General features: G+C 33.9%; 1 protein-coding gene across 7 annotated transcripts in view; it reads left to right on the top strand.

The window, feature by feature from the left end:
* Nucleotides 1-17,080, top strand: part of DGKH (diacylglycerol kinase eta) — a 308,050-nt gene that overhangs the window by 212,192 nt on the left and 78,778 nt on the right. For all 7 annotated transcript variants that reach the window (XM_074191736.1, XM_074191737.1, XM_074191735.1 and 4 more), the window contains 2 exons: nucleotides 11,583-11,687; nucleotides 12,031-12,163. In XM_074191736.1, coding sequence (XP_074047837.1) covers nucleotides 11,583-11,687; nucleotides 12,031-12,163 — 238 coding nt within the window. The remainder of the gene's footprint in view (nucleotides 1-11,582; nucleotides 11,688-12,030; nucleotides 12,164-17,080) is intronic.

Genomic DNA, 17,080 nt, shown 5'->3' with positions numbered 1-17,080 from the left:
CATGGTCCATCCCTTTCAAAGCAGAAACCTGAGTATCCTGTATGGAAGAGAAACTTTCAAAAGCATGACCTGAACAGGAATTCAAATGCACTTTTCTATTTACAGATATATTATGTGAATATATTTAAGACTTTGACTTAGTGTAGTAGTTGGATAAAAAGATACATAGGAAAAGTAGAGAAGTGTTCACTCCAACAAACATTTCATTGGCTTATTGTAGCATATCACTGTGTTGTGTTTTCAGATAGCTTCTACTCCCCATTCTTATTTCCCCTCCCTGGCTAATACCTTTTTGGATACATTTTCCCATTTTAGATTGTAAACTTCTTGAAGGCAAGGACTTTGCTTTTGTATTTGCATTCACAGTTTAATATTGAAAGTTTGATTCTTATTAAGCACAGTCAATGTTTTTCAGTTAATTTCATCATGGCTTCTACCACTTTAGAAGACTTGATATCTTTTTCAAATTCAAAATGTTTTTGTTTTACTCTCATGATGTCTAAATATTTTTGAATTTTCTACTTAAAAATGCCTTTCAAGTTCAGCCAAAGCCCCTCCTTCTTGGAGCCTTTTCTCTTCCTCCTTAATCTTAGATTCTTCCCTCTAAGAGGATCTTCAATTGATCTTCTCTATCTTTTTTGTACAATAGGTATTTGCATGTTGTCTTTTTCAGATTGCAAGCAATTTGATAGCTTACACTCTTAAATTTTTCATTCTAAGTATTTAGCACAGTGCCTAGCAACACAGCAGGTGCTTAATAAATGTTGAGGAGTAAATAAGATTTTTTTTAAAAAAGATCTTAGAAACCTATTTAAAAGTAATTTTATTTGTAAGATACCATAAGAAAACATTTCTACTGGTACAAGAGACTGTGAGACTAATTCCCCCAAAACCAGATACTAGAATTTAAATTCTATTTATCATATTTTATTTATGTGATATATTTAAAAATTGCAAAATCATCACAATATCAAAATAGAAAAAATTAGTGATTAAGTCCTAGAATTATAATTAAGGAAATTGAAATAAAAAATCTAATGATACATTCTTTGTAATGTTTCAATTTCTACCTCAAGGATTTCTTCTGCCCTTTCATTGCCTCTTCTTATCTGAGACTAGTTTATCATTTTCAGCCATAGTCATAATAAGTTAATTCAGCAATTGATAAATATTAGTAAATTATTTGGAGTGTGAAGCATAAAGGAAAATAAAGGACTTAGTTATAATGTAAAACAGGTCATGGTTTTGAATTGACATTTTAATTTTCTGTATGTGTTTGCATATGCAACTGGTGTGTGGAGGTTTTTATTTAAAACAACGAGTGTGATTTTGTTCTATGTGGCTTTACTTCATTATGTTGGACATTCTTATCACCTCATTTGAGAGCTGATCAGAATGGTTAAGATTCAAATACTGCCTGACATACTTGCTCTCTGATAACTGTCATTAGAGAGCTGTCAGTCTTGTACTAATTGTAGCAGAGGTCCAGTTCCTATACCCTATTTCCTTATTTATAATATGAAATAATTAGTTCACTTTGTACTTAATTTTCAGATATTATAAGGAACATGAAATGGCACATGTGTAGGATAATTTGGGTGTAGTCTTTCCTAAAATTGGGGATATTTAAGTAACATCTGAAGATGGATATTTTGATTTGTTCCTTATAAGGTAGGCTACTTTTCTATCTTATGATTAGATAATACATACATACACAAACTCTTTAATTTTCAATATTAGCAAATGTTCTTATTATTGTCATAAGTGACAATATTTCATCATTTCCAAGTAATTAGCAAAGTATCATTTATATCAAGTTCAGCTTATTTATTATTTTCTCTGTCATTTGTATTTATAAGTTTTGACCCTAGGAGGACAAGTAGGTGTGAATAGAATGCCAGTTCTGGAATCAGGAAGACTCATCTTCCTGAATTTCAATCTGGTCTCAGACACTTAGTAACTGTGTGAACCTGGGCAAATCAGTTCATTCCATCTGCCCATTTCCTCATTTGTAAAATGAGCTTGAGAAGGAAATGGCAGACCACTCCAATATCTTTGCCAAGAAAATCTCAAATGGGGTCACCAACTAGTAGGACATGACTGAAATGACTAAATAACAACAAAAAATTTGTACCTAGAAAATATAGTATTAAAAGTTCAACATACAGAAGCCCTTAGTTTATGTACTAATCAGGAATAGCACTAAATAAATAGCATTGCCAATGCCTTCCTGCTAATTCATGTGCCTTCTCTTTTACTTTGAGGGTCTGCTTTGTGATAGTAAGAGGGATAAGAAAGATGAACTTCCTAGTCTTCATTACATAAAGGCTGCCATAGATCAGCTAGCTGTTCTTCAGCCTCATTGTTTCATGGGAAATGCCAGTCAGCCAAAAGAAAAAATGATAGAGAGGCTTTCAAGAGATCATCACCTATAGCCAAATAGGACCATTAGCCATAACTGCCAGTGAATAGTAGATAAGAGCCAAAATGATCTGAATAGACTGAAAATTTTACATTCTTTAGATAGTTTTAAGTAGCATTGTCAGGGATTGGACAGAACTTTGTTATTTGCCAAGAAGAATGGCCTGACTTCATATTCCAGTCCCTGGACTGGAGTCTATTACCATCTTGTCCTTGACCCCCTGGACTTGTTTACTGAATTGTAGCTGGTTAATAGATTCCTTAGCTAGCAGAGTTCAGAGTTATTAACATAATAATGTTGTCTTATGTGAAGAATTCTCCATTTATAACACAATCTTACCAGTTCAACACCCCTCAGTTCCCTATATTATTGTCATTGTCTTCAAAATGGTCTAACTGCAGTCTGACACACCCCTCTCCAGTTCCATCCTACATACAGTTGCCAAATTTATATTCCTGAAGCACAGTTCTATGTTACTTCTCTGCTCAAGAAGCATTAGTGGCTCCTTATTGCCTCTAAGATATATGGAGACTCCTCTTTTGTATTTAACATCTTTTATAATCAGGTTCTCCCCTATCTTTCCAGACAAATTACACATTGCTCCCCCAGATCCACCTACTTGCTATTTCCTATTCATGACATTTCATCTCATTTAAGGCTTTTGCATAGGCTATCCAGCATTTCTGGAATATACTAGCTCCTCATCTCCACATCTTGGGGTTTCCTTCAAGGCTCTGTTTAAATGCCACCACCTCCATGAGGTCTTTCTTGATTCTCAGTGTTATTAGTGCCCCATAAATATTCATTTTCTATCACTCTTGTGCTTATTTATTTCTGTACAGAATACAACCTTTTTGAAGTCAAGGGAGTGCTTAGTATAGTGTCTGGCACATAGTAAATGTTTACTATCTGCTTGTTAAGTTGAATACAGTAGAATAAGGAAATACCTACACTATTCTTTGCATTGGCTAGAGTACAACTTGGTACTCATTTTAATTTAATTCAATAAACTCTTTAGGAGAAGCATTGACAAACTGGATTTTGTCCAGAAGAAAATGACTCAGAGTGGTGAGGAGAATTGAAATCATTCTCATATGATGATGAAATAGAGGAATTGAGGAAGAAAAGACTTGTGGGAATGTGGTAACTGTCTTCAAATATTTTTAAGGTCAACATGTAGGTAATGGTGACAATTTATTTTGTTGGGTTTTTTTTACTCTTATAAGAATCAACTTCCATATAAATTAGTTTTTCTACCATGGAAAAGGATGATGGCCTTAATAGGCAATTAATTCTCTGTCACTGGAAAAATTCAAATCTGATTTTTACAGAATGTAAAGAGGAGGTTCTTATATGAATAAAAAGTTGAAATGAACTCAAAGGTCATTTTTAGCACTGATTCCACAAATGCACCTTAGTGACTAACTGGACCCCTACCCCCTGTTACCAAAGCAAAGTATTAAACTGTTTCATCTCTGCATTATTCAACATGAGCTTTTTTTATTTTCAACTTAGTCTAAGAAGGCTAAAATTAGGGTGAATAGGTTAAAGGGACAGGAAAGAAGTTTTTTTTTTTTTTTCAAAATAGGGAATAGCTAACAATTAAAACCATAAAAAAAGTATTGTTGGTATTGCTTCTATGTTGCAGATCCTAAATGAAGAAGAGATGTCTATTCATTGGGGTATTCCAGATGGGATGCTGTGCTTTAGCTAGCATATTGGGCTAGATGAATTCTGAGGGCCTAAGATATTTCTGTCATGCTTGGAAGGGCAGAGAAAAAGTGGTGTTTCTTATTGATCAAGAATGCTTACATTACCATTTTCCTAGGACAGACCTAACATTTTCTAAACTTAAGGGAAATCTTATGCTTCACTCAGAAGGGAGAGGAAGATGTCAAAATAAATCTTGTGAAATATAGAAGTGGGAGTCCCTTTATTATAGTCAGGAAGATCCCTTAAAATTTGTGATGGCATTTTATTGTGGCCTTGTATTTTGTTGTAGTTTCCAATCCAAAAAAAAAAAGAAAATATTGAAGGAGTAATAAATAATCTTAAGAGTAGGATATAGATTTTATGAAGAAAGTTCAAGTTTTTGAGATTATTAAGTCTGGACAGTTGATAATTCTAGGAGACCTTTCCTGATCTTGTTCTCCATGCCTTCCTCTCCTAGGTTACCTTATATTTTCTTTTTCTGTATCTCATATGTAATTATAGATATACATATTATCTCCCCTGTTAGAATGTAAGCTCCTGGGGTTGAAGGCAGGAGCTTTCATTAATTCTTTTTATCTCTAGTGCTTGGCTCACAGGTAATAGCTCAATATTTAATTTTCTATATCTGCTTTAATGGGAATTATAATAGGACCTGTCTCTTAGAATTCTTTTGAAGATTACATAATAAAATAATTGTAAAGCACTTAGCATAGTGCCTATCACATAGTAAGACCTATATAATTATAATAATTATAATAATAATAATTATTATTGTTGTTATTAAAATTTGGTTTCAGTCACATTTTAGCTGAATGACTTTGGGCAAGTTATTTGATATTTCACCACTTCTGTTTTTTTTGTTTGTAGAATGGGAAAATAATTGCACCTACCAACTGAATACTATGAGGAGAAAGTGTGTAAAATCTTTCCCTTTGCAAATCTTAAAGAATTACATATATAACTAGTATATATATATATATATATATGTATATATATATATATGCTTTCTATTAATTACAGATAAAAAGAGTAAGATGATTTGCAACATTTCAGAGGTAAACCAGCCTTAAATGGTCAGATATAAGGAAAATTATAATAGAAATAAGAATTTCTTTTACAGTAAGAATTGTTAAGCCTTAGAATTCTTACTAGACTTCAAAGGTTCTCCTTCACTGGACAACAAAGGTATGTTAGATAATCATCTGGTTTTTTTTTTAATATTTTAGTTCTTTGAACTCCATGCAGTGAGAATTGAGCTTCTTACTGTCCCCTATGGTCATAAGCTTTGGTTTTACCCATTTTATTTGGTATTAGTCAGGATCTTCTAAGAATTCCATGGAATAAAATATTTTTCTCTAAGTGTTTGGCTAACAAATCCTACATCTTTACTGTAATCACTAATTTATTGTTTTCCCCTCCCCCAAAGACTCACTTATCATCATATTTGTCTTCATTTCTTGTAATTTTTAAATTAGGAACAATTTTGTTGATAATATCCATGCTTGTCCCCGGCTCATAGTAGGTGCTTCATAAATACTAGTTAATAGATTTCCAGAATTAAATTCCTCTTTTCCCTTATTCTAACAGTCCCCCCAAAAAGCCAGTCAATTCCCCTTGTGTTTTTACAAATTAAGCAGTTCAGGTACTATTTTCATATTGGGAAATATTTAGATTTTTGTAGAGATTTTGTATTTCTGAACAGAAAATCAGTGTGGAATCAGAATTCTTCCTTTCTCAAGCTATAAATTGTCTTTCATATCTGAGTTATTTTGTCTTTGTTCATTTGAAGCTGTGAGTGTAGTATTATTTTAACACAGAATTTGGTCTGTCATGCCAGATGGTCTTTTACCTGTTTTATGTACTAGTGTCACGCCTTACACTAACCAGACTTAGAACAACTTGAAAAACAAGGATTAATTCATATAAACCAGTGGTACTCAAAGCATGGTAGGATAACAAAGAGACTGTCTCAGGGACAAGTTTCTTTGTCCGAAACTTCTTAATTAGAGGTACTGATCTCCCTAAATAGTGTAGTGACTATAGTCCACTGCAGTGTTTTCAGTCAAGAACACTGGAATTCAAATGTAATCTCAAAATCTCCATACCTATGACTGTAAGCAAGTCACTTAACTTTTTTCTGCTTCAGTATCCTCAATGTAAAATGAGGATAATAACAGCATCAACTTCCCAGATTTATTGTAAGGATTAAATGTTAGAGAAGAGATTTTTCATAAATGCTTTTCTTTCCTTCCTTCCCTCTTAGGAAGGATCAGTGTGGATTCCAAGCTCACAGATAAGAAGGAGGTTTACAAGATGAAAAATCATTTATATATTAAAATCATTTCAGATATATAAGGACACAAGAAGTTTTTTGGGGGGAGGGATTGGAACTTGTAGTAGTTTTGTGAATAAGGTAAGGGTACATAAGGTACCTGTGATTAAAATACAATCGGGATATATAAGCTCCTTTAGAATAGAATGGATTTCCTTTATCTTTACTACTCCTGCCTTAGCACAGGCACCCACACACATGCACACACACACACACACACACACACACACACACACACACACACACTATCTAGCCTGTCGTGAACACTTAATACTCTTAAAGTATTTGTTGAAAGGAATGGGAAGTCTGAAGAGAAAGTAGACTTGTTGCTAGCTTAAAGTGGGTCCCAGATCCTGTTAAAAACACACTGCCACTGCCATTGACTACATCTTCCCAAAATAGACTTAAGAAGTCTCTGAGAAAAATCTAAATAGAAAATGGAATGACCCTATTTTATGGTTATTTCTTTGGATGGACCTTCACTCTGGACCCTAAATTTATGATTCTGTTATTGCCATGAGATAAAATAAGGAAGGGTTATATGATTTTTAAGTTCCTCCAGAGATGGGAAACAAAGGAAAAATCCTTTCAGCACCACCAAATATACCTACTCAATAAATTCTAATGGCTCCCTATTATTACCAGGATCAAATATGAAAGCCTCTGTTTGTCTTTCCAATCTATTTATTACCTTTCCCCGTCCCTTGCTTACTTATCCCTAAGTCTGCTGTGACAGAGACAATGACCTTGCCATTCCTGGAGCAAGAGGATCCATCTCCTGACTGGGAATTTTCACTGACTGTCCCCTCTTCCTGAAGTACTTCTCTACTTCATCTTCATCTCCTGAATTTCCTGGCTTCTTAAGTACCAATTAAATCCCACTTTCCAAGAATTCTTTTCACTTCCCCTTAAGCCTAGTGCTTTCCTTCTGAGATTATTTCTAATGTGTCCTGCTTCTATAGCTTGTCTGAACATAGTTGTTTCCTTGTTGTTTTGCATATTAGATTGTGAACTCCTTGAAAACAGGAACTAGTTTCTGCTCTTCTATCCCCAGCAAAGCTCAGAGCCTATTACATATTGTCTATCAGTTATCTTTCAGTCATTTCTGACTCTTCATGACACCATTTGAGGTTTCCTTGGCAAAGATACTGAAAGTAGTTCCTCTCCAGCTTACTTTACTGATGAGGAAATGGAGTGTTATGTGGCTTGCCCAGGTCCCACATCTATTATGTGTCTAAGGCCAAATTTGAACTCAGGAAGAAGAGTCTTCCTGACTGCAGACCCAGAATTCTATTCAATATATTACTTAGCTGCCCCAGTTGACTTGGCACATAGTAGTTATTTAATAAGCCTAGGTTGACTTGACTTTAACTTATAGTTTAACATTTGATTTTCCCTTTAAATGTAATCTATCAAAAACATCAATGAGTTATTGTTCAATCTTTGTTGATTTTGTTTAGAATGAATTTGAGGGAGAAGGGGCTGGGCTGCTGGATGGATGAAAAAGATAGTCTCTACACTGAGCTGGGGTAATGGGTACATAAAGAAAAGAAGATGAGAACAGAAGATAAACCTTAAGATCTTTGTATTTTTGTCATGTGTTCATACAGACTAAGTTGTTTTTGTCCCTGTCTATGAACATAGGTAGCCTTCCTTTTTTATAATTTAACTTCTTAAGGGAAACTAACCTATTCTTAGGGTATTTGTTAACCAGGGTACTACTACTAGCCCTGAAAACAGAATAAAAGCTAGTCTTTATCTTACTTGTGGTCAGCTGTTTGGAACTTAAAAGTCATTTTTCCCAGAGGCTAATGGTTAGGTTCTTAGGCTCCTCTGCAGTGTGGCTAGTACTGTACCAGTAGTTTTGTGGATTCTAATTGCCCTGTGTAACAAGGTTTCTATGAAAAATGTATTCCGAATTCTTAACTCAGAATGCATCTCTCCCAAATCACTCAGGGGAAGTGGAACTCTTACTTTTTCAATTCCCTCACCTGTTGGACACTGGGATTGGGGGAAAGGGTGGGGGAGACTGGGAAATTGGGAAGGTGAAGGGGAATGACAGGAAGGCGTTCACAATGCTGGGGATAAGAACCTGTCTTCTCAGGACATTTATCCTCACCTGTAATTAATCACTGTCTGTCTTTTCTTCATCTGTTGCTACAGTTTTTGATGAGGGTTTCTCCCCACCCTTGTAGTCTTGGAAACAGCTCTTTTGATATTTCCTAAGGGTTTTATGAATATACTTAGGTTTGGTACTAATAAAAGGAAAACCCATGAGAAATAAAAAATACTACCTTCTAAACCTCTTCCCTTTATCTCTCTGTTATAACTTTTGACTCTGGGGAGGGTACAGAGGAAGAAAGATCTACTAAATGATGAATCTCTGCACAGACAAGACAGAAAATAAATTTCTACATTTCAGAGGAAAATCACCCCCCCAGGTAGCCTAGACTTTCCTTCCTTTGAATTGGCCTTGAACTCGAAGGTGAAAAAGAGATCCCAGGTCTTTAGAGAGTTAAACTGGAGATTAGAGTTAAACTGAGACAAATGAGAGTATTATGGTTCTCTCTCCTCATCTCCTCTCTCCTTCACTATTCCGCCCCCCCCCCCATACTACCACAGCCTTCACTTTGGATCTTGAAAGGACAGTGAGAAAGGAATTAGTGTTTGGTTAGAAGTAGAGGTTGATAAAGGTAGTGAATCCTGTCAGTAACCTAGGAAGGGAAAAGAGAGGAAATGATAAGAAATTCCAAAAGGAGGTAGTAGCAGGGAATAAAGGATATTTCTTATGTCTTGTTATTCCTGGGTAATACTTTGTAAGGGCAAAACATTGATTTGTCTAGTATTTATAATGCAGAAAAATGCCTTTAACTTTAGAAAATGTATTTTTATATGCACAAAAGTTGTTCAAAATTTGTCTTTTATATATCACTATTTTTACAAGGGTTGATTTTGAAAGGTGAATTAAATATACTTTTTATTTCATGAGAATATGGAGATTTATATATGTATAATCATCTTATTACTGAAAGACATTTGAACATTTGATCTCTAAGACTGTAACTCTCCTAAATAAGAGAAACAAATACAATAGATGAGAGTATCCTTCCAAAACTGGGTGGAGGGTTATTCTCATCTAATATATTTGTTTCTCCATCACATAGGCAATACCTGTCACATAGTAACTACTTTTTGAATGCCTGTTGATTGATCGACTTTAGAGAGATACATTTTCTCTCTAATCTTTTCATCTTTTAAAAATGGCTTTTTAGCAACAAAGGGAAGAAAACTGATTAAAACTTTATCCTTACATATACTTTAGCTAGAATTCCACCAACAGAATACAAAAGTTGAGAAGAAAAACATGAATATTTTGGTTTAATTATATGATGAATGTCTATCTTGCTATTTAACAGAGAGAATTCTTATAATGATGTCATATGGGATAAAGAGAAATACATGCTTTTGGAGGTATTTGTTCTTGTAATATCAGTAAGTTCAGTGAAGTGTAGAGATTTCTGGATCACTCTGCTGGCTCCCAGAGCCAGGAGTATATTATGATTTACTGGCTTCTCTCTGTTTCATTTGATGAACCCTCCCAGAAAAAAAAAAGCCAAAGCATTTTCAAGTAATAAAGGATCCATTTGGCTCCTAAGTAATGAGAAAAGCCTTGCTCTTTGCATTAACTATTTATTCAGGAAGAGGAGAGACCAACTGTTAATGAGTTCTATCAAAAGAGAGTAGTAGAAAACTGATGGAAAGACCAAAGTGAAATATCTTTCAATTCCATATGCAGTTAAAAAAAAAATGACCGAAGCTGAAAGGTTTGAGCTACTTGCCCATGTGACTGGTAGCCTGATGTACTTGAAAGTCTGGGCAGATATATTTAAGTGGAACTGAGCTTCAATGAGGTACTGCAGAGTCCAAATCAACAACAGAGAAAGTTCAATAGGGACTGTGTGAGTGGTTGAGACTAATTGGATCTCTCTCTTTCTCTCTCCACTTTAAAGGTAAATGTAAATTTTTTATGATTATTAGTTTTATTTTGTTTTTTCTTCTGTCATGAATTAATGGGAAAATGTCATTTAAAATGTTAGTTTTATTTTATCTGAGAATGAGGTATGAAATATGAAATAAATTTATGGCTATGGAAAGTTTTTTGACAGAAGTCATAATTGCTTATATAAATTAATGTACTTTTAATTTTAATTGATTATTTTAGATGACTATTTAAAGACAATTTTAGTTAGATTATAATTATTTTCCCTGTTTTTAATTGTTTTTCCTTCACACATACATGGTTCTGTATTTGAAATTGATAAATTTTGAATTTCTAAGTGAAGTTCAAGGTTCAAGAATCTCAGTTCCTTACAAAGTTGCACACATTGTGTCATAAGGTTTGACATTTCTCAATATGGTTTGTTTGTCTTTGTAATAATGAACCAAGAAAAATTATATGCTATTTTTCAGTAATTTTGGAAATACATGATTTTTTTTTTACTCAGAGTAGCTGAAAGACTTTTCTTTTCCCTATTTTTTCTCCCACTTGATCTTCAGGGCTTTAATTTCCACAAAATTAAACCACTGCTTAAAGTCCAAATCCAATAGGGACCAGACATAACTTTGCTACACAATACTATTTCATTTATAGCCCAACTTATTGCTTTGGTAAATTCAATAGAAATGAAATATTAAACAAACTTGATATCCTTGTTATTTTCTCCCTTTATTACAATTTATTCTTGAGGTCATTCATAATGTAATTCTTTAGAAAGTTTATAGTTGCTTCAGTATTGTTTTGAAGTTTGATAAAAAAAAATTTTTTTTGCTTCTCAAATTGAGATCAAATTCAAAATGCTATGACAAATAATAATGTACCTAAAAAAGAGAGACTCCTTAGAATCAAGAATAAAGGTAATTCCCCCCTCCCCCATAGAAGTTTTATATTTTAAGCACTGCATTATGGTTTGAGATTAAATCTTATGTATGTTTATTAGAGTACTTTTGTTTTCATCACCAAGGAATGAAAAAGAGATGGAAAATAGATTTGCTTTATCAGATATTATAATTTCTTCTTTATTATTTGGAATCATTAAGTTGAGAAATCTCTTTCAGATCATCACCCCATTCAGGAGACTAGTATTGTGTGCTGAAAACAGAAAAGAGATGGAAGACTGGATCAGTTTACTGAAGTCTGTACAGTCAAGGGAACTTTATGAGGTAAAATAAAATCTTTTCCATATGTATCATGTTGCTATTCCAAAATTAACAGTCACTAGAGTCCTGAGTTTTAGATTAAAATAAATTCGTTTGGATATGGCATTTCTGAATTTTGTTATGTATATATATATATATATATATATATATATATATATAATATTTGTATTTGCATATAGAATTTAAAAGAATATACCATAGTTTTTAATATCTATCACTTTTAAACTTAATTTTTTATATATATGTAAATGTACACACACACACACACATATGCTTGTCTACCCCCTAATTATATCAATGATCATATTTAGTACCTGAAAATTTGTCTTAACTCCTCCTTTACTAGGCAGCACAGTTTAATGTGGAACATTTCTCAGGGATGCATAACTGGTATGCCTGCTCCCATGCTCGACCCACCTTTTGTAATGTGTGCCGGGAGAGCCTCTCTGGAGTTACTTCCCATGGCCTGTCTTGTGAAGGTAAGCTATTCAACCAACGATTTGTTTTCCTACTTCCATGTCTCTCAAAGATATAAGATGCAAGAGCAGTAAACATTGTTACCGTCTTTGAAATAAACAGAGAACTAATAACACCAGAAAAATTTCTCTATGGGTAGAGGAGAAAGTTGAGAATGTCATCGTTTTTATAATATATTGACTTCAATAGTTAGAGTTTATTTTAGCATTGAGTTTTGCTCCACATCTAGGAATAACTTTCAAATTTATTTGTCTTAAAGAATATGTGATGGAAATGGGAAAGACAAATATGTGTAAGAAAATGTAAATCAAAATAGGGTGAGACATTGCTCATCTGAAATTACTGGCAGCTTCTTTTGAGCAAATCTTTTGTTTTCCATTTTTTATATCAACACTTTATTTTTAACTGTATATCTATATAATTTTTTCAATTTTGAAGCATTCATTTTTTTCTCTTTCCTCTTCCCTGGGAGGGAGGGAAAGAAGGAAGGAGGGAAGAAAAGGAGAGATGGGAAGAAGGAAAGGAGGGAGAGAAGGGGAAGAAAGTAAAAAGAGAAAGAAGGAGGAAAGGAGAGGAGGAAGGAAGGAAGGAAGGAGAAAGTCAGTCCTCCATCACTTAAGTACAATCAAACAAAATAAAATTTCATATTTATTATGTCAAATAATGTATTTCTTATTTTATATATTAATTCTTAATCTCTCTGTCATCAAGAATATTGATGTTCAGTATTCTTTGTTAATCTCTGGAATTGTGATTGATATAATTTAGTTAATCAGAATCCTTAAGACTTTTAGAATCGTTCAGTTTTGCAAATTGATGTTATATTGGAAATTGTTCTTTTGTTTCTTCTGACTTCATTCCACATCAGTTGATACAAGTTTTTCTATGTCCTTTTGAAACCTTCTTTTGTCTCAGTTTCTTCAGTTATTCCGAAATGGATGGGCATTCCCTTAATTCCCTGGGTGGGTTTCTTTTGCCATCACAGAAATGATCATCTATAAATATTTTTGTACATGTAAGACCTTTCACTTTTTCTTTGCTATCTTTAGGGTATAGAAAGTGGTATTCATTCAGTTAATCAGTAAACATTTATTATTCCTGGGTCAAAAAGCATATATGTATGTGTGTGTGTGTGTGTGTGTGTGTGTGTGTGTGTATGTATGTGTGTGTGTATATATATATATATATATATATATATATATATATATATATACATACTTTATTATATTGTGCAGAATTTGAAATTGTTTTCCAGGATAGTTGAATCCATCCACCAATAGCATATCAAAGTTTCCATTTTCCTATTACCCCATCAATATTTATTATTTTCATTTTTTATCAGTTTCAACAATTTTGATGGATGCGAGATAAAACCTCAGAATTGTTTTTAATTTTCATTTCTTTAGTAGTTATTTGGAGAATTTGTTCAAATAGTTATTTTTCTGATATTATTTGCTTTGTCCTAACTGACAATACAATATGCCCCTTTATTGATCATTTAATTATTGTTTCCTAATATTACATATACTTTAGAAGAGTTCTTATTTTACTTTTTAAAAATTTATAGTTAAAAATCTTTGGCCTATCTTTCTTTTTTAAAAATACATTTTTATCTTTTATCAAAAACTGGTTAATTGAGTTCCATCATTTATTATAATCCCTTGCCTAGTTTGTTCTATTGATAAATTGTACAAATACCAAATGGCTTTTGTGACTGTTGTCCATAACATATTTTGTTGTCTAGAACTAATAATCTTTTTTATTACCATGTCATTATATTATTTTCCTTGACATTCTAGATTTTTGTTTCTCAAGACAAACTTTGCTTTTGTTCCATATCTGTATTTGAATTTTATTCTATCCTGCTTTGTAAAGTATCCCTTTGATAGTTTGATCAGGATAGCTGGTCAGAATTAACCTTGTAGCATTTTCCTTTTTTATTGTTATGGCTTTGACTTATTTTTTGACTGATGAATTGGAATTATAATAATTGGTCCAACTGACATAATGTATTGAAGTTTACAAAAGTATTGTAAATGTATTTTCTTCTTTTATAGTCACATTGTGAAGTAGATACTATTATTATCATCTCCAGTTAATAACAACGGAAACTGAGATGTAGATAGATTCAATTAATTGATTAGGGTTATACAGTAAAGGTCTGACTTGACCCCCAAATCCAGTGCTCTTTCCACTGTATAACACTGAGAATAGCATTCATTAAAAATGTTCAGATGAAAATTTTTGAAGAAAATCAATCTTTCTTTAGAGGCATGGAATGTTTTTATTTTTATTTTTATTTCTTTATTTAAGGCAATAGAGTTAAGTGACTTGCCCAAGGTCACACAGCTAGGTAATTATTAAGTGCATGAGGTTGGATTTGAACTCAGGTCCTCCTAATTGATTCCAGGGCTGGTGCTCTATCCACTGCACCACCTAGCCACCCCTGCTGTATTGTTTTGTTTTTAAATTATCCTACACTGCTGTATTGTTTTGTTTGTAAGTCATCCCTCATTGATTCATTACTAATGTACTTTTTCCAGTTTAATTTTTCCTCATTCTCCTTAAGACATTGATTTGGACAAACTCAAGTTCTTGTGATTTCCTGAGCCTGCCATATAATTTCCTATTTCTATGCTTTTGATCTTACCTCCTTCTACATTGAATAACCTGTTTTCTCTTCCTCTCCACCCCTCTGTTCTGTTTAATGCATACACTACCTTCCTTAGTGCTGGGAATAGAAAGAAAGAAAGACAAAAGTCCTTGACTTTAGGGAGCTTACAGTCTATTGGGAGAGAGCACATGATATCAACTCCTTACAATCCATTATCCCCTTTTTCCCCTCCTTTAAAATTCCATCACAATGTGTACCTTTCTTGCTGTACTTTCCCATGTTAATGGATTAGAATTGAGCTCTCATCCCAGTACTCCTGAGGTTTGCTTACTTACACTGAACCAATGAATCCAGAGGCTGATCCCTCCCTTAATGCTAATGTCCTCTCTTTTGATCACCTCCAACTTAAATTGGATGTAACTTGTTTCCAAGTCCTTATTTGCATGTATTCTCACCTTTCTTCAGCAAAGTTCCTGATACATAATAGGACTTAATAAATGCAGGCTGACTGATAACTAGTGATTACTCCCTCTCCTACAAGGAAGGGATTCATTCTTCTTTCCTGTCAGGTAGTTTCCTAAGCATCTATACAACTTAGAAACATTAGAGCATTTCCCTCAGTGTTCTGTTGAAAAAGCTTGCAATAGACTCATATTATATCTGGGAGGGGAAGGGAAAGGCATGGGAGGGTGGAGATGGAGAGACAGAGGGAGACAGGGAGAGACAGAGTGTGTGTGTGTGTGTGTGTGTGAGAGAGAGAGAGAGAGAGAGAGAGAGAGAGAGAGAGAGAGAGAGATTGAGAAAGAGAAAATGAGAGATTGTATCTTTAAAAAATAAAATTCAAACTGATAAATAGATAACCATTAGCCCTGAAAATACTATAATATAAGTTTCCTGGGGTTCTTTAAGACCCAGAAAAGAAAAAGAAAAAAAATGAAAAAAAAGACCCAGAAAAGAATCTATTCATGTAGGTCTTTCTTAAATGATTTTCCACGAAAATGCCATCCACATCCAGGAGAAAAACAAAAAAAGGTGGAGTCTGAATTCAGAGCAAAGCATATAATGTTCACTTTTTATAACTTATTGTATGTTTTTTCTTTCTTTCTCATGGTTCCCCCCTCCCTCCTTATTTCTGTTTCCTCTTTTACATGACTAAAATGGAATTATGTAAACACGATGGTACATATACAACTTTTACCAGATTATTTGCAGTCATGGGGAGGGTGGAGAGAAGAGAAGGTGGTAAAAAAATGTGGAACTTCTAAACCTGCAAATGGATGAATGTTGAAAAGTATCTTTGCATGTAACTGGAAAAATAAAATAAAATAAAATAATAAAGAAATGATTATCCATGACCCACAGCTGCTGTCTTTTTTTGTCATTCTCCTTCCTCAGAGTTCTTGGCTCTTCTCTGTAGCAAGAGATTTCCTCTTCAATTTCTCCAGTTGACTACTGCCCTCACCTAAATCATCTGGGCTTTATAGTTTTACTGCATGCTTTTCTTCCCCTGCTCAGCCTTATGGGAGCAGAGATCATTCTTTCAAGGGACAGTCTAGTGTAACAGCAAAATTGCTGGACTTTGAAAACTTCAGATTTGGGTGCCTGATGCCATTCTGCTAGTTCATGATCAAATCACCTTATCTCTTTATCCATGAATTTCCTTATCTGTAAACTGGGTGGGGAGGGATTAGATGAGTTGATCTCCAAAGTCTCTTATAGCAGTAAAACTTTGTAATTGTACTCTCTGTTTCCTTGATAAACTCTAACATGTTGGAGTTGGGACATGAAACCATGGAGCAGAATAAGGGAGAAAAGGCATCTTTACATAAATTCTAGAGAAAGATTGTTTATAAACTTCAAAAGAATTATTAAGTAGCCTGGAGAAATGACATCTTTGGGGCCTGCCTTATGTTTTTACTCTCCTCTGAAACCTTACCAATATGCTTTCTATTTACCTTAGGATCAAATAGAATCTCCCCTTTTAGGATTTTAAGCCCTCTGCCATCTAACTTCATTTTACCTTTCCAACTTTGTTATGCATTGCTTCCTTTCACACACACACACACACACACACACACACACACACACACACACACACGTGCGCGCGCACGTGCGTGCTGCAGTACAGTTAGTCAATGCACAAACATTTGTCAGCACATCCTATAAACCAGGCAAAGTCAGAACTGACTTTCTTACTGAATCTCACACCTAGACTTCTCTTGTCTCTAAGTTTTTGCACAGACTGTTGCTCTTGCCTTGAAAGCACACCTTCCTTCTGCCTTCTAGAATCCCCAGCTTCCTTTGG

Source organism: Macrotis lagotis, chromosome 6 (assembly GCF_037893015.1).
Source record: "Macrotis lagotis isolate mMagLag1 chromosome 6, bilby.v1.9.chrom.fasta, whole genome shotgun sequence".
Lineage (NCBI taxonomy): Eukaryota > Metazoa > Chordata > Mammalia > Peramelemorphia > Peramelidae > Macrotis > Macrotis lagotis.
Note: the sequence above shows the minus strand (reverse complement) of the source record. Positions and strands in the feature narration are given on the sequence as shown.